Below are 18,084 nucleotides of genomic sequence, written 5' to 3'. Positions count from 1 at the left end.
GGCTGGGAGGGAGGGCGGGAGGGTGGCTGCGGCGGGTTCCCCGTACCCGTGTCCAAAGGGCGAGAGGAAGTAGAGGCAGCAGTGCACGCGGTTGTCCTGGATGTTCTTGCGATTCAGGCCGCTCTCATCCCGAAAGTACTGCTCAAACTGCTGGTCAATGTACTCGGCCACGGGCTTCCAGCTGGGGAGAGACGGGCAGGCTGAGGAGAGCCAGCAAAGCCAGGCCCTGGCCCCGGGCACTGCCGCTGCGCATGGGAGTGTCGGCCCACCACGAGGGGAGGCACCGCAGCGGTGCTCAGCCCAGGACCCCGCGGCCAGGAGCTGAGAGCTGAAACCGGGGAGGGCAGCCCAGCAGCCAGGCCGGGACGGCAGCTCTGTGGGTGCAAACAGCAGGGCAGGGCGCAGGCCGGAGAGTCTAAGCGCTGCTGACGAGTGACTGGCAGCCTGGCCCCACCCTGGGCAGTCCACGAGGACACGGAAAGGAGCAGCCACGGCTGTACCGCTGCCCCCCGGGGAGGGGAGGGGGCGTCTCACGGCACGAGGCTGGAGGGGTTGTGATAGGACAGCACGTGTGAGAAGCTAAGTGTGGCTGCAGTGCGGGGGGCTCCGGGTGGGGAGGCCCAGGGCAGGGGTGGGGTCGTGGGGCACTGGCCTGGGGGCTAAGGCAGGGGGTTGTGGGGGAGGGTGAGGAGGATCTCGGGAGAGGGGTGGTGGGGAGGCAGGAAGGTCGGGGCCAGGGTTCATTGGTACCCCAGCTGCTTCCTCTGCCCCTTCATGGCCCTGTCAGGAGCGAGGGGCAGGTGCCCAGCTTGCTGCCCTCTGCCCTTCCCCGGCCGAGAGGAATGCAGCCCCGACAGGCAGCAGCAGCTCCGTACCTCTCTGGTGGGGCCTTCCGCCCCCTCCCTCCCTCGCTGGCAGCCTGGGGGCTGGGGCAGTCCTGGACCGGGGGCACAGGGCTGTCTTTCCCCTTCGGCCGTCAGGCAGAGACTCCCCAGTCTGTCCTGCCACTGGGCCCCCCACCCACTGCCTGCTCTGGGGCCAGTGCGCCCTCGCTCAGGCCGCAGTGCAGAGCCCTCTCAGAGCGCCAGGCCTGGGCCTGCAGGCAGTGGGGCTGGGCAGTCGTATCTGTGCCTTGCACTAGCACAGGTAGTGCCCTGGGTCACACGTCAGGAGACCCAGCACTAGAGTGCCAGGACTCTGCTGTTACCTGTCACAAGAGCTGCCTCTGCAGCTGCCGGCCTGCCCCCCGCCAGGCTCGGTGCCCCCGCCTGCTCCCAGACCTCGAGCCTAGCTCGCAACCTGGGACCCAGCAAGGGCACCGGGGCCTGCGTCCTGCCAGACGGGCCAGACCAAAGTTCCCCCAGCCCAGGGTCCCGTCTTCCGGCAGTGCCCCAGAGGCAGCAAGCCCTCCCCTGTTATCGGGCAGACTGAGGGGAGACAGCAGTCCTGCCCAGCCTGGTAAGAGCCATTGACGCTGCAGGAATTTAGCTAGTTCTGCTCGGAGCCCTGTTAAAGGCCTGGCCTTCACGCCCTCCCCTGGCCAGGAGTCCCACCGGCCGGGCGCTGGGTGAAGAAAAACTTCCTCTTGCTAGTTTTAAACCTGCTGCCCGTTAATGTCATCGGTGGCCCCAGTTCCTGTGCTATGGGGGTGGGAGGGCGGCTGGGACTGCGGTGGGGCTGCGCTAGCACCGGGATCAGGGCACTGCTTCTGCTGGGGATTGTGCGCAGCAGCCAGAGGCGGAGCAGAGCTGGGCCGGGCCTTGGTTCCAAAGCGAAGCCGCGCTCGCCTGGCGGGGCTGGCAGTGTCTGAGTCTTGCTGAGTGTAGCCCCAGATGTCTGGGGCTCTGCCTGTTTCCAGCTCCCCCGGCCCTTGCAGCAGGAGCTCGCCGGGCAGGGCTGTCTCGGAGGTGTGCCCACATGGCGCATGGCGGCTGAGCTCAGTGCTCCCCTCTCTCTGGCGGGGCCAGCGCTGCCTCCCTGGGTGTGCCATGGACAGGCACAGAGGGGACAGAACGCTCCTTGTCCCTTGTCTCATCCGCTGCGGGCAGGGCTGCTGAATGCCTGAGCCTGACCTCGCTGTGGGGCTGGTCGGCCGCTGTCTCTGGGCACAGGCAGTGTTCCCAGTGACTGGCTGGGACTCTGGCACCCCCCCACCTCGGCCACCCACCTGCTGGATAACCTGGGGAAGTCACTGCTCCCTCTGTGCCTTAGTCCCCTCTGTATCATGAAGCTAATGACCCTGCCCTCTGCAGCGTTGTTTAGAGATGGTTGGTATTAGCTCCCCTCCCTGCAATGTCTCTGCATCGCAGGCTTGACTTACCAGCAGAAATGAATCCGGGTTTGTTAATTGGCAACACCTGAGCCCAACACGGGGTGTGTGCAGGTCGCCCTGGGGCCTGGGTGGGTGTGAGTGACCTGGTCTGGCTTTCCCCTTCTCGCTTGCAGTGTGTGTGCGTCGTGCGCCGAGGAGCCTGACCAGGGCAGACATGTGCCCGGGAAGCCAGGAATTCAGTGCCACCCTGAGCCTCCCAGCCCTGCACAGCTCCTGCTCCAGGGTTATGGAGGATTGCAGTGAGAGGCGCTGGCCCCAGGCCCGTTGCACACAACCTCAGCGTTACTGGGGCTTGAAGCTCCTCTCTAGACTGGTGTCCCGTCCCCCCTCCCCCGCCGGTGGCTCAGTGCCTGCTGGCAGGCCAGCAGCGGGAACCTGGCTCCCACCCTGCCCTGTGAGGTTGTGAGCAGCTCAGTGAGGCCGGGCTCACCTGCTCACGCCAGCTGGGTCATGTGCAGAGCCCGGGGTCAGGTGTGTGCTGTCTGCAGGGATTCGACTGCCACTCCTGCTCCTCCTGCCAGCGAAGTGTGGGGCCAGACCCCCTCCGCTCCGGCGGGACGTACCATTCCGTGTTGTTCACGGCATCGCCAAAGCCCGGCGTGTCCACGATGGTGAGGCGCAGCCTGACCCCCTTCTCCTCAATGTCCACCACGTGCTTGGTGAGCTCCACCGTCTGAGTGATGCGCTCTGGAACGAAGAGCAAAGCAAGCCGTCAGGGCGGGGTCGCCAGTCAGAGACCGCCGAGGGTAGACGTACCAGCCCAGCCCAGCCCATGGGGCACCCACACAGGCCAGATACTGGTGAGCACATCTCCACTGTGCAGCACAAGGGCAGGGCCAGGAAAGCAGGACTGGGCCTCCTCTCGGCCCCTCCCTTCACTCTCGGGGTGATCTGCGCCCGCTGGTGCGTGCAGGGGACAGCCCGGGTGCCCTCCTGACTCAGGTTCCTTGTTCTGGGGCACAAGGCCCAGGGGCTGGGAGAGAGCTCCTGGCTCCTTCCCCCCGACTCCATGCCTGTGGCGGGGTGCTGGGAGCCCTCAGCACTCCGCCAGGGGCAGAGCTGGGGCTCAGGGGCTCAACGCCCACAAGACGCAGGGTCACTCCCTTTTCTGCGGCTCCCATTCTCAGGCACCTCTCCTGCCACAGGGCCCGGGGAGCTGCGTTTGCAATCCCCACACCCAGGTGCCCAGGAGCTGCAGGAGCTGAGCACGGAACATCGCGGCACAGCGTGGGCTGTTCCTCCCATGCACCTAACAGGCTCATGGATTGTTTCCCTTTTCTCACCAGACTCTCTCCCTCCACCAAGGGGCACCGGGGATGACCCTCCCAGCTGCTGACTGGCTGTGGAGCTGGGCAGCGCTAGCGTGCGGCTAGCCAGACTGCTCTGGCCTTGCACAAGCTTAAAAGGACATGGAGAGGTGTAACCACCCAGCGCAGGGCCTGGAGGAGGATGGGCGGGGCCATTTCAGCCCTGGGATCTGCTTAGGAGAGCTGTCTAGGGCAGAGCTGGGAAAAGACCCCAGGGGCCGCACCCCTGGGCCCTGGCTGACTCACAGCTTCCCTCCCTTGGCACCCAAATGGCTTGTTTCAATAACCAGATATGCCTTGACTTCATCCAGCTGCCTGCTCCCAGCCAATCAGCAGCAGCCCAGGGGACGTGGGGCCCAGCAGACTACAAACAGCAGCATAAATCTCCTGCCAGCTCATGCAAGGAGCAGCAGCATCACAGTAGCACGCTGCCCTGCAGCAGGACTCCAGCTTGTGTAAAACCAGCAGGGCTGACGTGCAAACTTCACCGGCACTTCCAGCCAGCCTGGCCTTGCACCGCAGGAACCAGGACTGCGCTCTAACACCTGCCACATGGCCCAACACACTTCTCCCAGGAGGGCAGGGTCATTACCCCTTTTACAGCTGGGGAAACTGAGGCACAAGCCAAGGCTGCTTGTCCATGTCGCCCCCAGTCACCCAGTGGCGGCGCCAGGACCAGACCACAGGGCTCCTGAGTCCTACTCCCTGGCTGATGAGCAGCGCCACACGAGCCCAAGTGACCCTGCCTCGCCCTGACCCGACCCGCATGCAGTGACTGGCCCAATGCCCCCCAGCGCTGCTTCATGCATTGTCACCCCCAGCAGGGTGGGAGGGATGCTTCTGACTCAAGTTGCCCCAGCTGAGGCCATGGACACTGGCTGAGCTGTGATTTTCGCCACCGCCCAATGCGGCCATGACCCAGGGTCTCCACACAGTTACCCTGGGGGGCTCCACTGACATCAGTCTGGGACTCCAGACCAGGGTGGGCAACCTGCAGCCCAGAGCCCAGGCTGCCCCCTTCCCCTCAGCTCTTGTGCACCAGGGCACCCGAACATGGCACTTCCTTCTCCACCCCTGTGCTGAAGTGGGGTGCATGTGTTTCCTACTGTCCTGCAGTAACCCAAGGTATGTGCCTCAGTTTCCCCAGGCACAGCCTCAGTGCATAGTTGGTGATGGGAGGGTTGGTGTGATGAGTTCCTGCACGTAGGCAATGGCCCTCCCCAGCCTCTGTAACCCAGGCACCCCAGCGGTGACGCCTGTCTTCCCCAGGGAACAGGGCAAGGCGGGAGGAGGGGCTGGCTGGTATGAATTGGAACTGGGCTGTGGAGTGGGGCACTCTGCTCTGGCTGGAGACAGAGGCAGGAGGTTCAGGGACCCCTCTGGCCCCTCCCCAGGATGGATGGTGCTGACGGCTTCTGGTTCCTGCGCTGACCTGTCTGTTCTACGCTGTGTCCCTGTTGCCCCGTAACCCACCTGATCCCCCCGCTGAGAGAGTCACATCTGCCTGCGAGTGGGCACAGGGCCTAGGGACCCCCTACTCTGTGACAGCATGCAGGGCAGGGGGGTAGCCCTCAGTGTCCCAGGGTTTGCATGGGGGTAGGGGGCTCAGTGCCCAGGGGTTTGCATGGGGGTAGGGGACTCAGTGCCCAGGGGTTTGCAGCAGGGGGAGGGGGCTCAGCGCCCTGGGTTTGCAGCAGGGGGAGGGTGCTTAGTGCCCCGGGGTTGGCATGGGGGGAGGGGGCTCAGTGCCCAGGGGTTTGCATGGGGGTAGGGGACTCAGTGCCCAGGGGTTTGCAGCAGGGGGAGGGGGCTCAGCGCCCTGGGTTTGCAGCAGGGGGAGGGTGCTTAGTACCCCGGGGTTGGCATGGGGGGAGGGGGCTCAGTGCCCAGGGGTTTGCATGGGGGTAGGGGACTCAGTGCCCAGGGGTTTGCTGCAGGGGGAGGGGGCTTAGCGCCCCAGGGTTTGCATGGGGGGAGGGGGCTCAGTGCTCCGGGGTTTGCATGGGGGGAGGGGGCTCAGTGCCCCGGGGTTTGCCGCAGGAGGAGTGAGATCAGCACCCCCAGGTTTGCAGTGGGGGGAGGGGGCTCAGCACCCCCGGATCTGCAGCGGGGGGAGGGGGCTCAGCGTCCTGGGGTTTGCAGCAGGGGGAGGGAGCTCAGCGCCCCGGGGTTTGCAGCAGGGGGAGGGGGGTCAGCGCCCCCAGGTTCGCAGTGGGGGGAGGGGGCTCAGCGCCCCGGGTGTTCCTGCTGTAAGGAGGCCAGGGGAGAAGTTTGCCGCTGCAGGGAACGGTCCGGACTTCAGGACCCTGGCCAGCGTCCCGGCAACACGGGGCGAGCTGGTGCCTGGGAGAGCCGCGGGGGCAGCAGCGGGAGCAGCCTGTGACCTGCCCGGCCGGTTGCAGGGAGGGGCAGGAGCAAAGGAGGGAGGAGAGGGGCCCGGGCGACTCGATTTACCCGGACAGCAGACAAAGGAGGGGGCGGAGCAGCTGGGGGGGCACCGGAGGCTGGACTGGGAGGAGGGGGCAGGGCAGACTCAGCCGGGCAGTGCTAGGGAGGCCAGGCCGTCAGGCCCTGGGCTGGGTTCAAGGCCCAGTAACCGCCTGAGTGAGGCCGGCTGAGAGTCGCTCTGGGCTGCAGAATAGGAGGGGACTCCCCGAGGGGGACCCGGCGGAGCCAGGCCTGCTGCAGGCTCAGACAGGGGTGGTCCCAGGAGGAGGAGGGGGTAACCCCTGTCATGACTGGATTTTACTGGGTATGGAAACCATTGATGTGCCCATTGTATCTATTGCCACCAATATTGTGCCGGGGGTGGCGGCAGGGGCGTGTGAAGTGTCTAATGGAAGCTGAGGATGCCCTGAATCTACAAGTGCTACTTGTACGTCTGTGCCAGGCTTGGGTAGCTGTGGGGTTTAGCTCGGGGGCTGGATTAGTGATGCTCTAGTGCTCAGCTTCACAACGGGAGGGGGATCTCCACCCCAGCCAGGATGATGCGCTGCACAAAGGCTCCTCCAGCCAGTACACATCTCAGGAATGTGGGTCTTCTCTCCTGGGATGCATCCAACGGCGACAGGCCACAATAGTCCACCTGGGTCGGCTCACTTTGGGCTAAGCAATGGAATGGAAACCAGATGCCCAGACGCCCCTTCCACATATGGTATCTATGGACTGGGGCATGCCGGGGGCCTTAACAACCAATGGCAGTTTGCCACAGCAGCTCACCTGGGTCAAGTGACCCCAACCATCCAGGTGCCCATGGGAAGAAGAAAGGACTTTTTGTCTCTACAGGAGAAAACTATAAAATAGACCTAGCAGCATCCAGCTGGGCTCCTCTTCCAAGGGCCCATGTTTCTGCACGCTGGCTCCACTCGCCAGATCTCCAGTTCTCCAGTAACTAAGACAACGTAACCTGGAATCCTACCCCTTTGGGCTGGACTTTTAGAGACTTTCAAAAATCAGCACAGAACATGACTGGCTGCATCCATCGCTGTAACTGATGTATGTGAAGTATCGCTTAAACAGGTCTCCTCTCTCACCCTGTTCTTCCTTTTGTTGTTAATAACCCTTTAGATGTTTAGATCTGAATGATTGGCAGGTGTGGTGTTTTGGGTAATATCCAGGTATATATTGACCTGGGACTGTGGCTGGACCCTTTGGGGCCCGGCAGAATCTGAGTGGAGCTGGTGAAATAGATTTTAAGAATTTCTCTCTAGAATAGGGGGTTGCTGGTCTGGGCTGGTAGAGCAGATGAGAAGTCTGGGGGTTTGCTTGTGCGGCTTCTGGCTGGCCAGTAGGGCTGGCAAAGGTGCTTTCGTGGCTCGTTTGGTTTGCCTTAGTGAGAGGGAAATCCCAACCTGGGGCTGGGGTTTTGAGCAAAGAAACCCTGGATTGATTTCCTTAGCTGTGCCCAGAAACCCCCTCATATTACATGCTAACTCCAGTGCTGGCCCTGATACACTCTCTGCACAGCCACTGAACCTCGGGGAGTTTCAATGAAATTCACATTTTGAGATAAAACCAGGCCTGTTTGGGACGCTGCTTTTGGGATTCCCATCCCCCTCCCCCTGCTCCTCCTTCCCCATCCCAACTGTTTGTTCAGTGGAGAAAATGTTTCGGCCTTTGAGGACACTCTGCTGTGTGCTGCGGGTAAACACGGTGAGCCCAGCAAGGGGCTCTGACTCATTCATCCACCCTGCTCGCCACGGGGGGCTTTTCACGAGTGCTGCCATTTCACAGACTCATAGAATCACAGAATCCCAGGGCTGGAAGGGACCTCAGGAGGTATTGAGCTGCTTCAAGCAGGATCAACCCCCACTAAGTCATCCCAGCCAGGACCTTGTCAAGCCAGGACTTAAAAACCTTGAGGGATGAAGAATCCAGCTCCTCTCTGGTCTGAAGAAGTGGGTCTGTCCCACAAAACCTTATCACCTAATAAATTATTTTGTTAGTCTTTAAAGTGCTACTGTATGTCTTTTTTCTTTTGACACCTCTCTAGGCAACACATTCCAGGGCTTCACCACCCTCCTGGGGAAATAGTTTTTCCTAATATCCAAGCTACTCCTCTCCCTCTGTAACTTCAGACCATTGCTCCTTGTTCTGCCATCTGTCACCACTGAGAACAGTCTCTCACCCTCCTCTTTAGAGCTCCCCTGCAGGAAGTTGAAGGCTGCTATTAAATCACCCCTCACTCTTCCCTTCTGCAAACTAAACAAACCCAAATCCCTCAGCCTCTCCTCATCGGCCTTGTGCTCCAGCCCTTTAATTGTTTTCGTTGTCCTCCACTGAACCCGCTCCAGCACATCCACATCCTTTCTATACTGGGGAGTCCAAAACTGGGCACAATATTCCAGATGTGGCCTCACCAGTGCCGAATAGAGGGGTCTGCACAGCTGCAGTGAAACTCGGGGTGGGGGACGCACTCGTGTTTCCCTCCAAGAGCCACTCTTGACGCTGGTTTCAGCCTTGTTTCTCACTGACACGACCAAGGTGGGGCGGTACTGCAGATGTGCTCTCCTGTGCGAAGAGCTGGGCAGGCGAGGACTTTCTAACCCCCACTGGTGACCCAGCCCATGGGCACTGGGTGCCTGGGGCTCCACCCTTCCTGCCCCAGGTCCAAGCAGCTCGTCCCCGTGGCAGTGGGAGGGGAGGGGGGCTGGGCACGCCTTCAGGGGGTAGCCGGACCGTTACTGTGCACCGGGGAGTATTCCCTACTAAAGCCGGACACCCGGGAGACACAGCAGCCTTGCAGCAGCAGCGGGACGGCTGCTCCTCTCTGCCGCAGTGTGAGAGCAGCAGCACCTCTGCTCTCCACAGCGTCTGGCCCTCAGACAAGGTACCCCCTGCACCCATCAGTGGGTCTCAGAGCCGACCGGCCACCAGCCCCAGGCCTGGCAGCAGCAATAGAGGAGACTGCACAAGCCCAGGGCCTCCAGAGCCAAGCACCGTGTTCTGGGCCAGCCAGCCAGGACGACGCCTTCCCTGAGCTCATCAGCCGGGGGCCTGGGACCAGTGCAGCCCTGCAGCAAGCAGGGCTGGAGCCCCCCCACCCCCCGCCCAGGCAGGGATAGAAACACACCATTGCCCTTGGTGCACAGGCTGAGCTCTCTGGGCAGCGCAGGAGCAAGAGGGGCAAAGAAAACCCCCACCAGTGTCCACAGGAGCTGACTGAGGCTCAAAGGCCTGAACACCACAAAATCTCTCCAAACACCCACTACCCAGGGCCCCCAGGCAGGGCTCTCCTCGGAGCGGGGGGTCCCTTAGGGCCTCCAGGCAGAGCTCTCGTCGGGGGGGGTGTCTCTCAGGGCCCCCAGGCAGGACTCTCCTCAGGATGGGGGGTTCTCCCAGGGCCTCTGGGCAGGGCTTACTTGGGGGGATCTCCCAGGGACCCAGGTAGAGCTTGTTTTGGGGGGCAGTCTCCCAGGGCCTCCCAGGCAAGGCTCCCCTTGGGCAGGGCTTCCCTCGGGGGGGTCTCCCAGGGAAGCCTGGGGCAGGGCTGGCCCTCACAGAAAGGACTCTGCAGCAGCATCCCACTCCTGTACTACGGGCCTGGCCCTGCCCTCTGCTCCGTAGCGGCGCGGCTGCTTTCTCGCCAGGCACTGCGCCAGGGATCTAGCCCAAGGCCCACTGGCCATGAGCGAGCGGACACCCCTGCGAAGAGCCCTCGCTCTGACCCACGGCCAGCGCTGCTGCCCCTTTGTGGGGAACCTGCCTCCCCTGGCGCTGAGCTCCACCAGCCCCAGGCTCACCTCTTACCTTCTGCACTGAGGAGCCTGCGATCCCGGTACATGTCCGTGAGGAAGAGGCTGTTCACCAGGGTGGATTTGCCCAGGCCGGACTCTCCTGGGGGATAGCAAAGACAACAGCTCCTGGAGCTGCCCAGCAAGGCCAGAGGCATGGGCTCCTCCCAGGCTTTCAGAGAGGCAGGATCTGGACCTGCTGCTGCAGAAGGGAAGGCTGCCTCAGGTGGCCTGGATCCTCGGACGTTTCTGCCTCCGAGTCCTCCCCCAGGGCGTCCGCAGCAGGGCCAAGCACGTCCCTTACACTATGCTGCAGTGGCCCCAGTGGGAGAGCGAGTCCCTTGGCAGCGCTTTGGGGAGTGGCCCTGCTGGGCTCTCCACTGCCTGAGGGACTTGCCTGTTGCCACCCGGCGTGCTGGGTGCTTCTGCTCCCCCAGCGCAAGGCTGCATTCTCTGGCTCTCCGCCGGCCCGCAGCTGCCCCAGAGCCAGTGGAGAGGCCTGCGGGCTGCCCCTACCTGCCACCATCAGCGTGAAGTCAAAGCCCTTCTTCACCGACTTGCGATGGACCTGGTTGGGGAGCGTCGCGAAGCCCACGTACTCCTTGTCGTCCTGCAGGGGAGGCGTGTGAATGTGGAGCACCAGCCCGGCTCACTCCCGCCTGGCCCCACGGCCCCCCCTGCCCGGCTCATCTGCCCTGGCCAGCCTGTCCTCAGCCCCTCACCAAAGCCCAAGGCAGGCTGCCGGGTCCAGGCCCAAGGGCGGCCGGGGAAACCCTGTGCTGAGACCCACGGCACCCATTTCCCTGGGCTCCCAGACAGCGTCAGAACCGGGCAGGCAAAGCCATCCTCCACAGGGCGAAGCCAGAGCCGGGATTTCGCCCCTCCTCGCCCCAGCCAAGGGAGGCCGGGACAGGCCTTTGCACAGAACTGGACACTGGAGCCGTGCCCAGCAGCAGCTGTGACCCTTGGGCTCCAGGGAAGGCCGAGTGAGTAGACCTATGGGCGCTCAGGCCTCCCTCCCATCAGGCACCAGGAGTTTAGGGCCCCATGCAAGCCTGATCCCCAGCATCAAGCACAGGGAATGGGCAGATCCTGCAGCCAAGCACAGCTGCACAGGCTCTCACCCCCCTTATGAAAAGCAGCTTATGAAGATGCACAACTCAGACCCTTTATGCACAATGCACCATGTGACATGCCAAGCTGAAAGTTACGCTGCGCTGAGCGTGGCTGCCCTATTGCTGTACGTGTACCAGTCCTGGGCGTGAAGTTACACATGCAGAGTGTGGCCCTGGCGCTCATGAGGAACTTAATGGCTCAGTACTCCAACCAACAACCTGTCAAGCGTCTTATTTTTCCTGTAAGCCCAAGCTGTGGCTGGTCCTAGAAAGACATATGACCAGGCCACCCTGTACTGGAACCCGCCTGGAATCTGGTACTTTTCTGTAGGGCTGGGGGGTTGGACAAAGGGCTCTCACCCTGGGCAGCCTATCTAGGGAATGGGAAGCAATCAGGTCTTTGTCTTCAGCTGGTGTTTGAAGCTGCCTCTCCCCCAAGAGGATACGCAGGAAGAGACCTGGGAAGGAAGGTGAGGGCAGAGCCGCGGGGCCCAGGTGAGGGAAACAGCAGCTCTGGCTGGAGGTGAGCACAAGGGTTCTGGGGAAGAGTTTGCCCGGAACACGGTTCTTAGTGGATTTGCAGGCGCCGGCCTCGTCCCCTTCCTGGAGCAATCCCGGCAGCCCTATTTCATGTTTGCCATGGAGCCCAGCGGAAGCAGCTGTGACCCTGGGCAGGGTGAGGGGCACCGGTACCTCCCTCCCTCTCAGTGCCACTGAGCTGCCCGCACGAGCGCCCTCGTGCACAACCTTGGCCTGGAGTCGGCCGGCTCCGTGGAGGGCTGTCCCCCTTGGGGCCTTGCAGCTGTGCGCTCCCAGAGCTGAGCAGCTCCGCTGGGGGCAGTGACCCCGCCCAGCAGGGCAGGGTGGTGGGGAACCCCGAGGGCATCACTGGGGAGACCGGGGGGATTTCTGAGGCCCAGCCCGTCACACAGGCCATGTCGCTCCCTGCTCCCCGCTATCCCGGCCTGGAGCTCCTCGGTGCCTGAGCAGCCTGCCCCCGGAGCACCGTACCTCAGAGGAGTCGTAGGGGTCGAGCTTGCCCCAGGGGCTCCTCGGCCGTGAGGGGCTCAGCGGGGCGGGCGCTACTATGTGCTGCTGCTGCGGGAGGTCCAGGGGCCGCGGCCGGCAGAAGGGCCTCGGGTCCATCTCATCCAGCAGCTCCTCGGCAGTGGGCTGGGCTGTGCCGGCCAGTGTGCCCTGGCCAGGGGCCCTTGGGCCCTCCGCGGGCTCCAGCTTCCTACAGCTCTCGCCCGAAGGGAACTCCCTCAGGAACTGGGCCAGCTCAGCCTCCTCCGAGTCGTCCTTCAGGAAGCGCTTGATCTGCGGAGAAGGGCGGGCGGGGCAGGGAGGGAGGGAGCCAGGCAGGGACAGGAGCGCGCTGCTTTAGACTTGGACAGGAGGGAGCAGGCGGAACCAGCCCACACGCCCCGCCCCGCCCACCACAGGGCACCGCCCGCGTTCCCTAGCAGCTGGGGCGGCCGCCCAGGAGGGCCGGGGGCTGCCCAGCAAACGAGCAGCGTGCCCCCAGCCTGGCAGTGCGCATGCGCGCATGCTTCGGTGCACGGAGCCAAGCGTAGCCGCCCGCGGCTGGGAAGCGGCGAGGCCGCTGCTTTACCCGCCTGGGCGGCTCAGGTGGCTCTGTAGGGCGCTAATCCCGGAGGCGCCGGTCTTGGGAGGGGTGCAAGAAATCCGCCGTTAATAATCACGTGCACCAGGAGGGGGCTGGGGAAGAGTCAGGAGGGTGCAAGGTTCTCCTTGCCCCCAGTTCGGGGCCCCCGGAGGTCAGCGCTGGGTCCCATTGGCGAGCGGGGGAGGCCAAGGCTGGAGATGTTACATGCACCTCGGGTTACAGCTCGGACTCTTACTGCTTGCTCCCCGTGTGGCTTGGCCAACTCCTCCGCGTGCTCTGGGAGGCAGGGGCTGGCCCCGTCCCCTGGGACAGCCTGCTCTGCTGCACGGGGCTGGGGCTCTTCAGGGTGTCCAGGAGCAGCCAGGCCCCCTGCACACTCTGCGGCCTGAGTGCAGCGGGCGAGGGCGAGAGAGCGCAGGCAGGATGGAGAAAAGGAATCACAGACAGAGAAGATCAAAGGCTGGGAAAGGTGGCAGCTGGCTGGGAAGAGAGTGGCCAGGGCTGGGGAGAGCCCAGCTGGGCCTGACTGTGAGCCCCCAGGAGTGGGGACAGACATGGCCAGAGAGCGCAATGGAGGGGCTGCACTGCACCGCAGGGAACAGTGCCTGCTGGGGGAACCGGCCTGTGCTGCATCTTTAACACAGCCGAACCTGTGCACCCCCCAGCCCCCTCCCCCAACCCACTGCAGCCAGCCAGCCCTGTGCCCCAGCTCCTGCTGCACAGTTCGGGTGCCTCCTCCGCCAGCCCTGGGCTGGATGTGCAGGGGCCCAGGCTCCCAAGATGGCTGAATGTGTCATTTGTGTGTCTCCGCACACAGGCTGAGTCTGCGTAGGTCTGTGCATGCAGACGCACACGCCGTGCAGGTAGGTGTCTCTGCCCTGTGTGCCCCCCAGGGGAGCACAGACCAGGCACTGGTCAGCGTTGACTCCGCTGCACACAAACACACAACCAACGCTGCCACCCATGCTTGGCCTAATTTAGAGCTCGACTAAGTCAGAGAACTGCTGCTTGAGCGGCAGTCGGAGGGGCTGGACAGCGATCTACACAGACTCAGAATCACAGGCCTGGAAGGGACCTCAGGAGGTCATCTAGTCCAGCCCCCTGCCCAAAGCAGGATCAACCCCCACTAAGTCATCCCAGCCAGGACCTTGTCCAGCCGGGACTTAAAAACCTCGAGGGATGGAGAATCCACCACCTCTCTAGGTAACACATTCCAGTGCTTCACCACCCTCCTGGTGAAGAAGTTTCTCCTATTACCCAACCTGCACCTCTCCCTCTTTAACTTCAGACCATCGCTCCTTGTTCTGCCGTCTGTCACCACTGAGAACAGCTCCTCACCCTCCTCTTTCGAGCTCCCCTTCAGGAACCTGAAGGCTCCACTTGATCTATTTCGAAGTGTGATGGGGATAATTTGTCTGTTTACAGTTATCAAGTATTAGCTCTCTGAATCTCAGCATCTCCTCTCGTGAAATCATGATTCTGACCCCCCCAGAACTGGGAGCATTTAAATATCCAAGCAGCTTAACCTAAACACTGTTGTTCTCTGCTGCGGTTAGGGAAGCCCAGCCTGAGCACCCAGCTCAGCAATGGGAGGGGAGCAGGCTGGAGTCACCACCCCAGGGCTCCCCAGCTTTGCTGTGTGCCATTTCACTGAGAACCCCCTAAGCTCCACAGCCCCTCCCGGCTCTGTCAGGCTGACACAGGCCGCACGGGCTGCGAGCGTGTGGCTCGGTGCGCGGCTGTTCGCGTGCTAGCCGGTGTGAGATGTAGCCAGTGCTTCATTTGGGAAGGACCCACAGACTTTTGCAGCCCAGGCCCAAGCCTCCCCCCGCCATGTGCTGGGAGCTCTGGAGCACTGAGCAGGGCCTGCTCCCCCTTTCAGGCACAGCGCTCGCAGTGCAGGGAACGGCCGGGTATCTGGTGCCCACTTCAACAGTGGCTTTAGTGGCTCTGGTCAGTGCTGCTGGTCAGGCCGCTAGAAGTCCGGCTGGCGGCTCAGTGGGGCTAAGGACAGCTCCCTGCCTGGTTCCTGGAACCAGCTAACACACTCAGCTCCTTGGCCCAGAGCTAGCCAGAGGGAGGGGCTGGGTGCAGTGCCCTCCCTGAGTGCCACCTCCGCAGCTACCATTGGCTGGGAGCCATGGCCAATGGCAGCTGCAGGGACAGTGCCGCTCAGCGCAGGCGGCACCACCTGGAAGCGGACGTGCTTTCAGGAGCTGCCTGAGGTAGGCGTAGCCTGGGCAGAACATGCACCCCTCTGCTGCTGCCCCAGCCCTGTGCCCCCTCCACAAAGTCCCTCCCAGAGCCCCAGCCCTGTGCCTGCAGACTGCTTGGCAGAGGGCAGGAGCTGGGTAGACGCACATCAGACCCTGAATCCTGGCGCAGGAACTGGTCCCTCCGGTGACTCTTTGCCAGGCCCCCCAAGCAGAGAGGCTCCCCGGCTGGCAGCCTCTCCCAGACGGTGGGCATCCCCAGCTGTAGAACAGCCTTGTCAGCCAGGCACCATCAATCCATCTTGGGCCCAGAGGGGTCCCCGAGCCGGGCCCTGGCCTCCTTCTGCCCCCTCTAGCCAGACCAGGCTGCCCCTCCCCCACAGCCCAGACCCCTCCTCCCGCCCTGCCCCGGTCTCTGGGGAAGACAGGTGTCACCTGGTTGCCTGGGTTACCAGGGCCGGGGAAGGGCCATTGTCAATGCGTGAGAAGTTATCACACCGAACTCCCATCGCCAGCTGTGCGCTGCGGCTGTGCCCAGGGAAACTGAGGCACCTCACGGGGTTACTACAGGAGAGCAGGAAATGCGCAACACAAGGGGAATCACCCCCCATCCCCACTTCGGCGCAGCGCTGTGGGCCACTCGCTGGCAGGGCCCTGTGCAAACCTCAGCCAGCTGCTTCTTCCCGCGACTGGGGGCCTCAGGCCAGCCTACAAATCCCACCCTCCCTCCACGGTCAGAAGGGGCCTGTCCTGCCCCCCGCAGCCGGGAGGGCCACTGCCCATTGCTGTGCCAGCTCACCTTGCCAGGCAGCGCCCGGAGCGGCAGAGGCCGAGGATGTTGGAGGAGCCGGAGCCGGGCGGGCGCAGAGACGCTGCAGGACGTGGCGTGGGACTGCTCCGAACCCTGTGGCTCAGCTGAGCTCTGGGGTGCAGGGTCCCACCCCCAGACCTGGCACGGCAGCAGAGCCAGTGCAGCGTGGGCTGTCTCTGCCCAGCACTGTGCCCCAACCAGCTGCACCTGCCTGGGGGTGTCTGTGTGCAGACCCAGAGACTTCCCACAGCCCACCCTGCATTTGCCCGGGGCAGGGCCGGGGAGCCCAGGGATCGCACAGCACCCCCCAGGCCGTTGTGCCCCAGTCCCTGGTGTGGGCGCACAATGTCGTTCTGCTGCAGCCTGCGCTTGCCCCCCAGCTCCCCCCGCCCCACCCTGCAGCTGCAGCTGTCCTGTCCCAGCTGGACGGTTTAAGGGCCCGGGGGGCTCTGAGCTGCCAGAGACAACGAGAGTGACAGCAGCAGCCCCTCCCCCGCCCCCCGCCAGTGCGTGACAAAGATTTAACCGGCTGGGCTGCACCAAAGCCAAGGTCACGCTGCTCCCCAGGCCCCACCTCGCTTAGCCGCCCCTGCAGGGCTCTCAGCACTTCGCAGCCAGCCTGCTGCTCGCCAGCCCTGCTAAGGCCCCTGGAAAAGCACCCCCGTCCCTGCTGGGGCAGCAAAGAGCCACCTCCAGGTGGGCTGGGAGAGTCTGGAGTAGGTCCCCTCCCCCGCCATTGCAAATCCATGTGGTATGCAGCACCCTCCGGCCAGCAGCCTGGCAGAGCTCACTGTGCCCGTCCCAGCAGCGCGCACAGCCCCACGCAGCCCCTGCCACAGCCCAGCCAGCACTGCCGGGGAGCCCAGCCAGCCCTGCAGCAGCCCCCAGCCAGCCCCGGCGTGCGCCAGCAGGCGGACAGGGAGTGAGAGAAGATGGGGAGGCCGAGAGAGGAGAGCCGGGTGGGAGCAGCAGGAGAGAGAAACAGGATCAGGCTGGTGGGGCTGAGCGCACAGAGGGGAAGGTCTGTGCAGAGCACAGGGACTGCCCTGCCCCTGGCCCCAGCGGGCTGCCCGGAGAGGCATGTGGGGTCAGTCGCCCTCCCTGCCTGCCCCAGGCCAGCAGTGCAGGCGGCCTGGGCCAGGCAGCAGGGCCAGGTCCGTACTCTACCTGCTGCTTGCTGGGCGGCTGGGTGCGGGAGGCCATGGCTGAGCCTGGGGACGGCCAAGGGCGAACGAGGATGTGAACGGGGACCAGGGCTGGCACCAGTGAGCTCCGCCCTCCCGGCTGGAGCCGCCTGCACAGGGGAAGGGCAACTGCCTGCAGGACTGGGGGGGGCCCATGTCTCAGCCACACGCTGGAGCTGCTGGGGGCACCTCGTCACACAGCCCTGACATGCGCCCACCCCCTCCCCGCTGTGCCAGGGAGTCCCGGCCCTGCGGGGAGCGAACAGCCCAGGGACGGAGCCCGGACAACGTCCCTCTCCCCAGCTCAGGGTGGGGAGGCCAGGCCAGGCCAGGCAGCCCCACCCCAGCCTGGGACAGGGACGAGGTGGGGGCCCAAGCAGCAGCCGGCTGGAGAAGCAGCAGTAGGTGGTGCTGAGTGCACCCTAGGGCACTGGCTGAGAACGGAGCACTAACGAGCTGCACCCCGCGATTAAGGGCTGCAGAGTCTAGCCTGGGAGGCAAACCAGTGAACAGGCTGGGGAGCAGGAGCCACCAGCAGAGCCCTCCCGCAGAGAGGGGCAGGCGAGGGGCTCCCCAGCCCCCCTGCAGTGCAGCTCACCAGGCTCCCGGGTGACACTGCTGCACACCAAGCAATGTCCACGTAGGGGGGCCAGGCCCCGGGAAGTCAGAACGCCAGACCGACCCTCCCTCCCCAGGGCCAGTTCAGCGCTTCACATCTGTGCCCTGGGACAGGCTGCATCCCACACCCACACACCCCTCTCCTCAGCACCCCGAGGAGGGTGGGCAGGGATGTGCCACCGACCCCTTTACGCCAGAGGAGTCCCGAGGGGCCCGGATCAGGCAGCCGGCTAGCTGGCTGCAGGGGAGCCGGGCTGGGCTGAGTTAGCCGGGACTGAGCTTCCCAGGGCCGGGCCAGGAGCTGGCAGACTAGGCAGCCTGGTGCAAGGACTCAGCAGTGACTGAGGGCCCTGCCCCGGCAGGCCAGGGAGAAGGTTTGGGGCCTGCAGAGAGGCTTGGCAGCCAGCGAGAGCCGGGCCGTGCGGCTGGTGGGCAGCACACAGAACCCAGGGGCTGAGCCGGGGGCTGCGGAGGAGCCTGGGGGCCAGTCGGAGCCCAGCAGGGCCTCTGTGGCATTGCCCAGTGTGGATGGAGTCAGGCCCCTGCGTGCAGAGCTCCCTGGCGTGTCGGTGCCCATGCAGGGCAGGCAGGGTGCCTGAGGGGAGCTGAGCAGGCTGCTGGCTGGCAGCGAGGGGCACCGC

The 18,084-nt window shown here is 64.0% G+C and overlaps 1 protein-coding gene across 1 annotated transcript in view; it reads right to left on the bottom strand.

Annotated features, from left to right (window-relative positions):
- The window catches only part of SEPTIN4 (septin 4), a 45,960-nt gene that overhangs the window by 18,039 nt on the left and 9,837 nt on the right, over positions 1 to 18,084 (bottom strand). Inside the window, exons 2-6 of the mRNA XM_075013327.1 lie at positions 11,999 to 12,307; positions 10,389 to 10,482; positions 9,889 to 9,975; positions 2,896 to 3,019; positions 47 to 181 (exon numbers count right to left, since the gene is read on the bottom strand). Of these exons, the coding sequence (XP_074869428.1) occupies positions 47 to 181; positions 2,896 to 3,019; positions 9,889 to 9,975; positions 10,389 to 10,482; positions 11,999 to 12,307 (749 nt within the window). The remainder of the gene's footprint in view (positions 1 to 46; positions 182 to 2,895; positions 3,020 to 9,888; positions 9,976 to 10,388; positions 10,483 to 11,998; positions 12,308 to 18,084) is intronic.

The sequence above is a fragment of the Carettochelys insculpta genome, chromosome 19, assembly GCF_033958435.1.
Source record: "Carettochelys insculpta isolate YL-2023 chromosome 19, ASM3395843v1, whole genome shotgun sequence".
In the NCBI taxonomy this organism is placed as follows: Eukaryota; Metazoa; Chordata; order Testudines; family Carettochelyidae; genus Carettochelys; species Carettochelys insculpta.
This window is presented reverse-complemented; position numbering and strand designations above follow the sequence as displayed.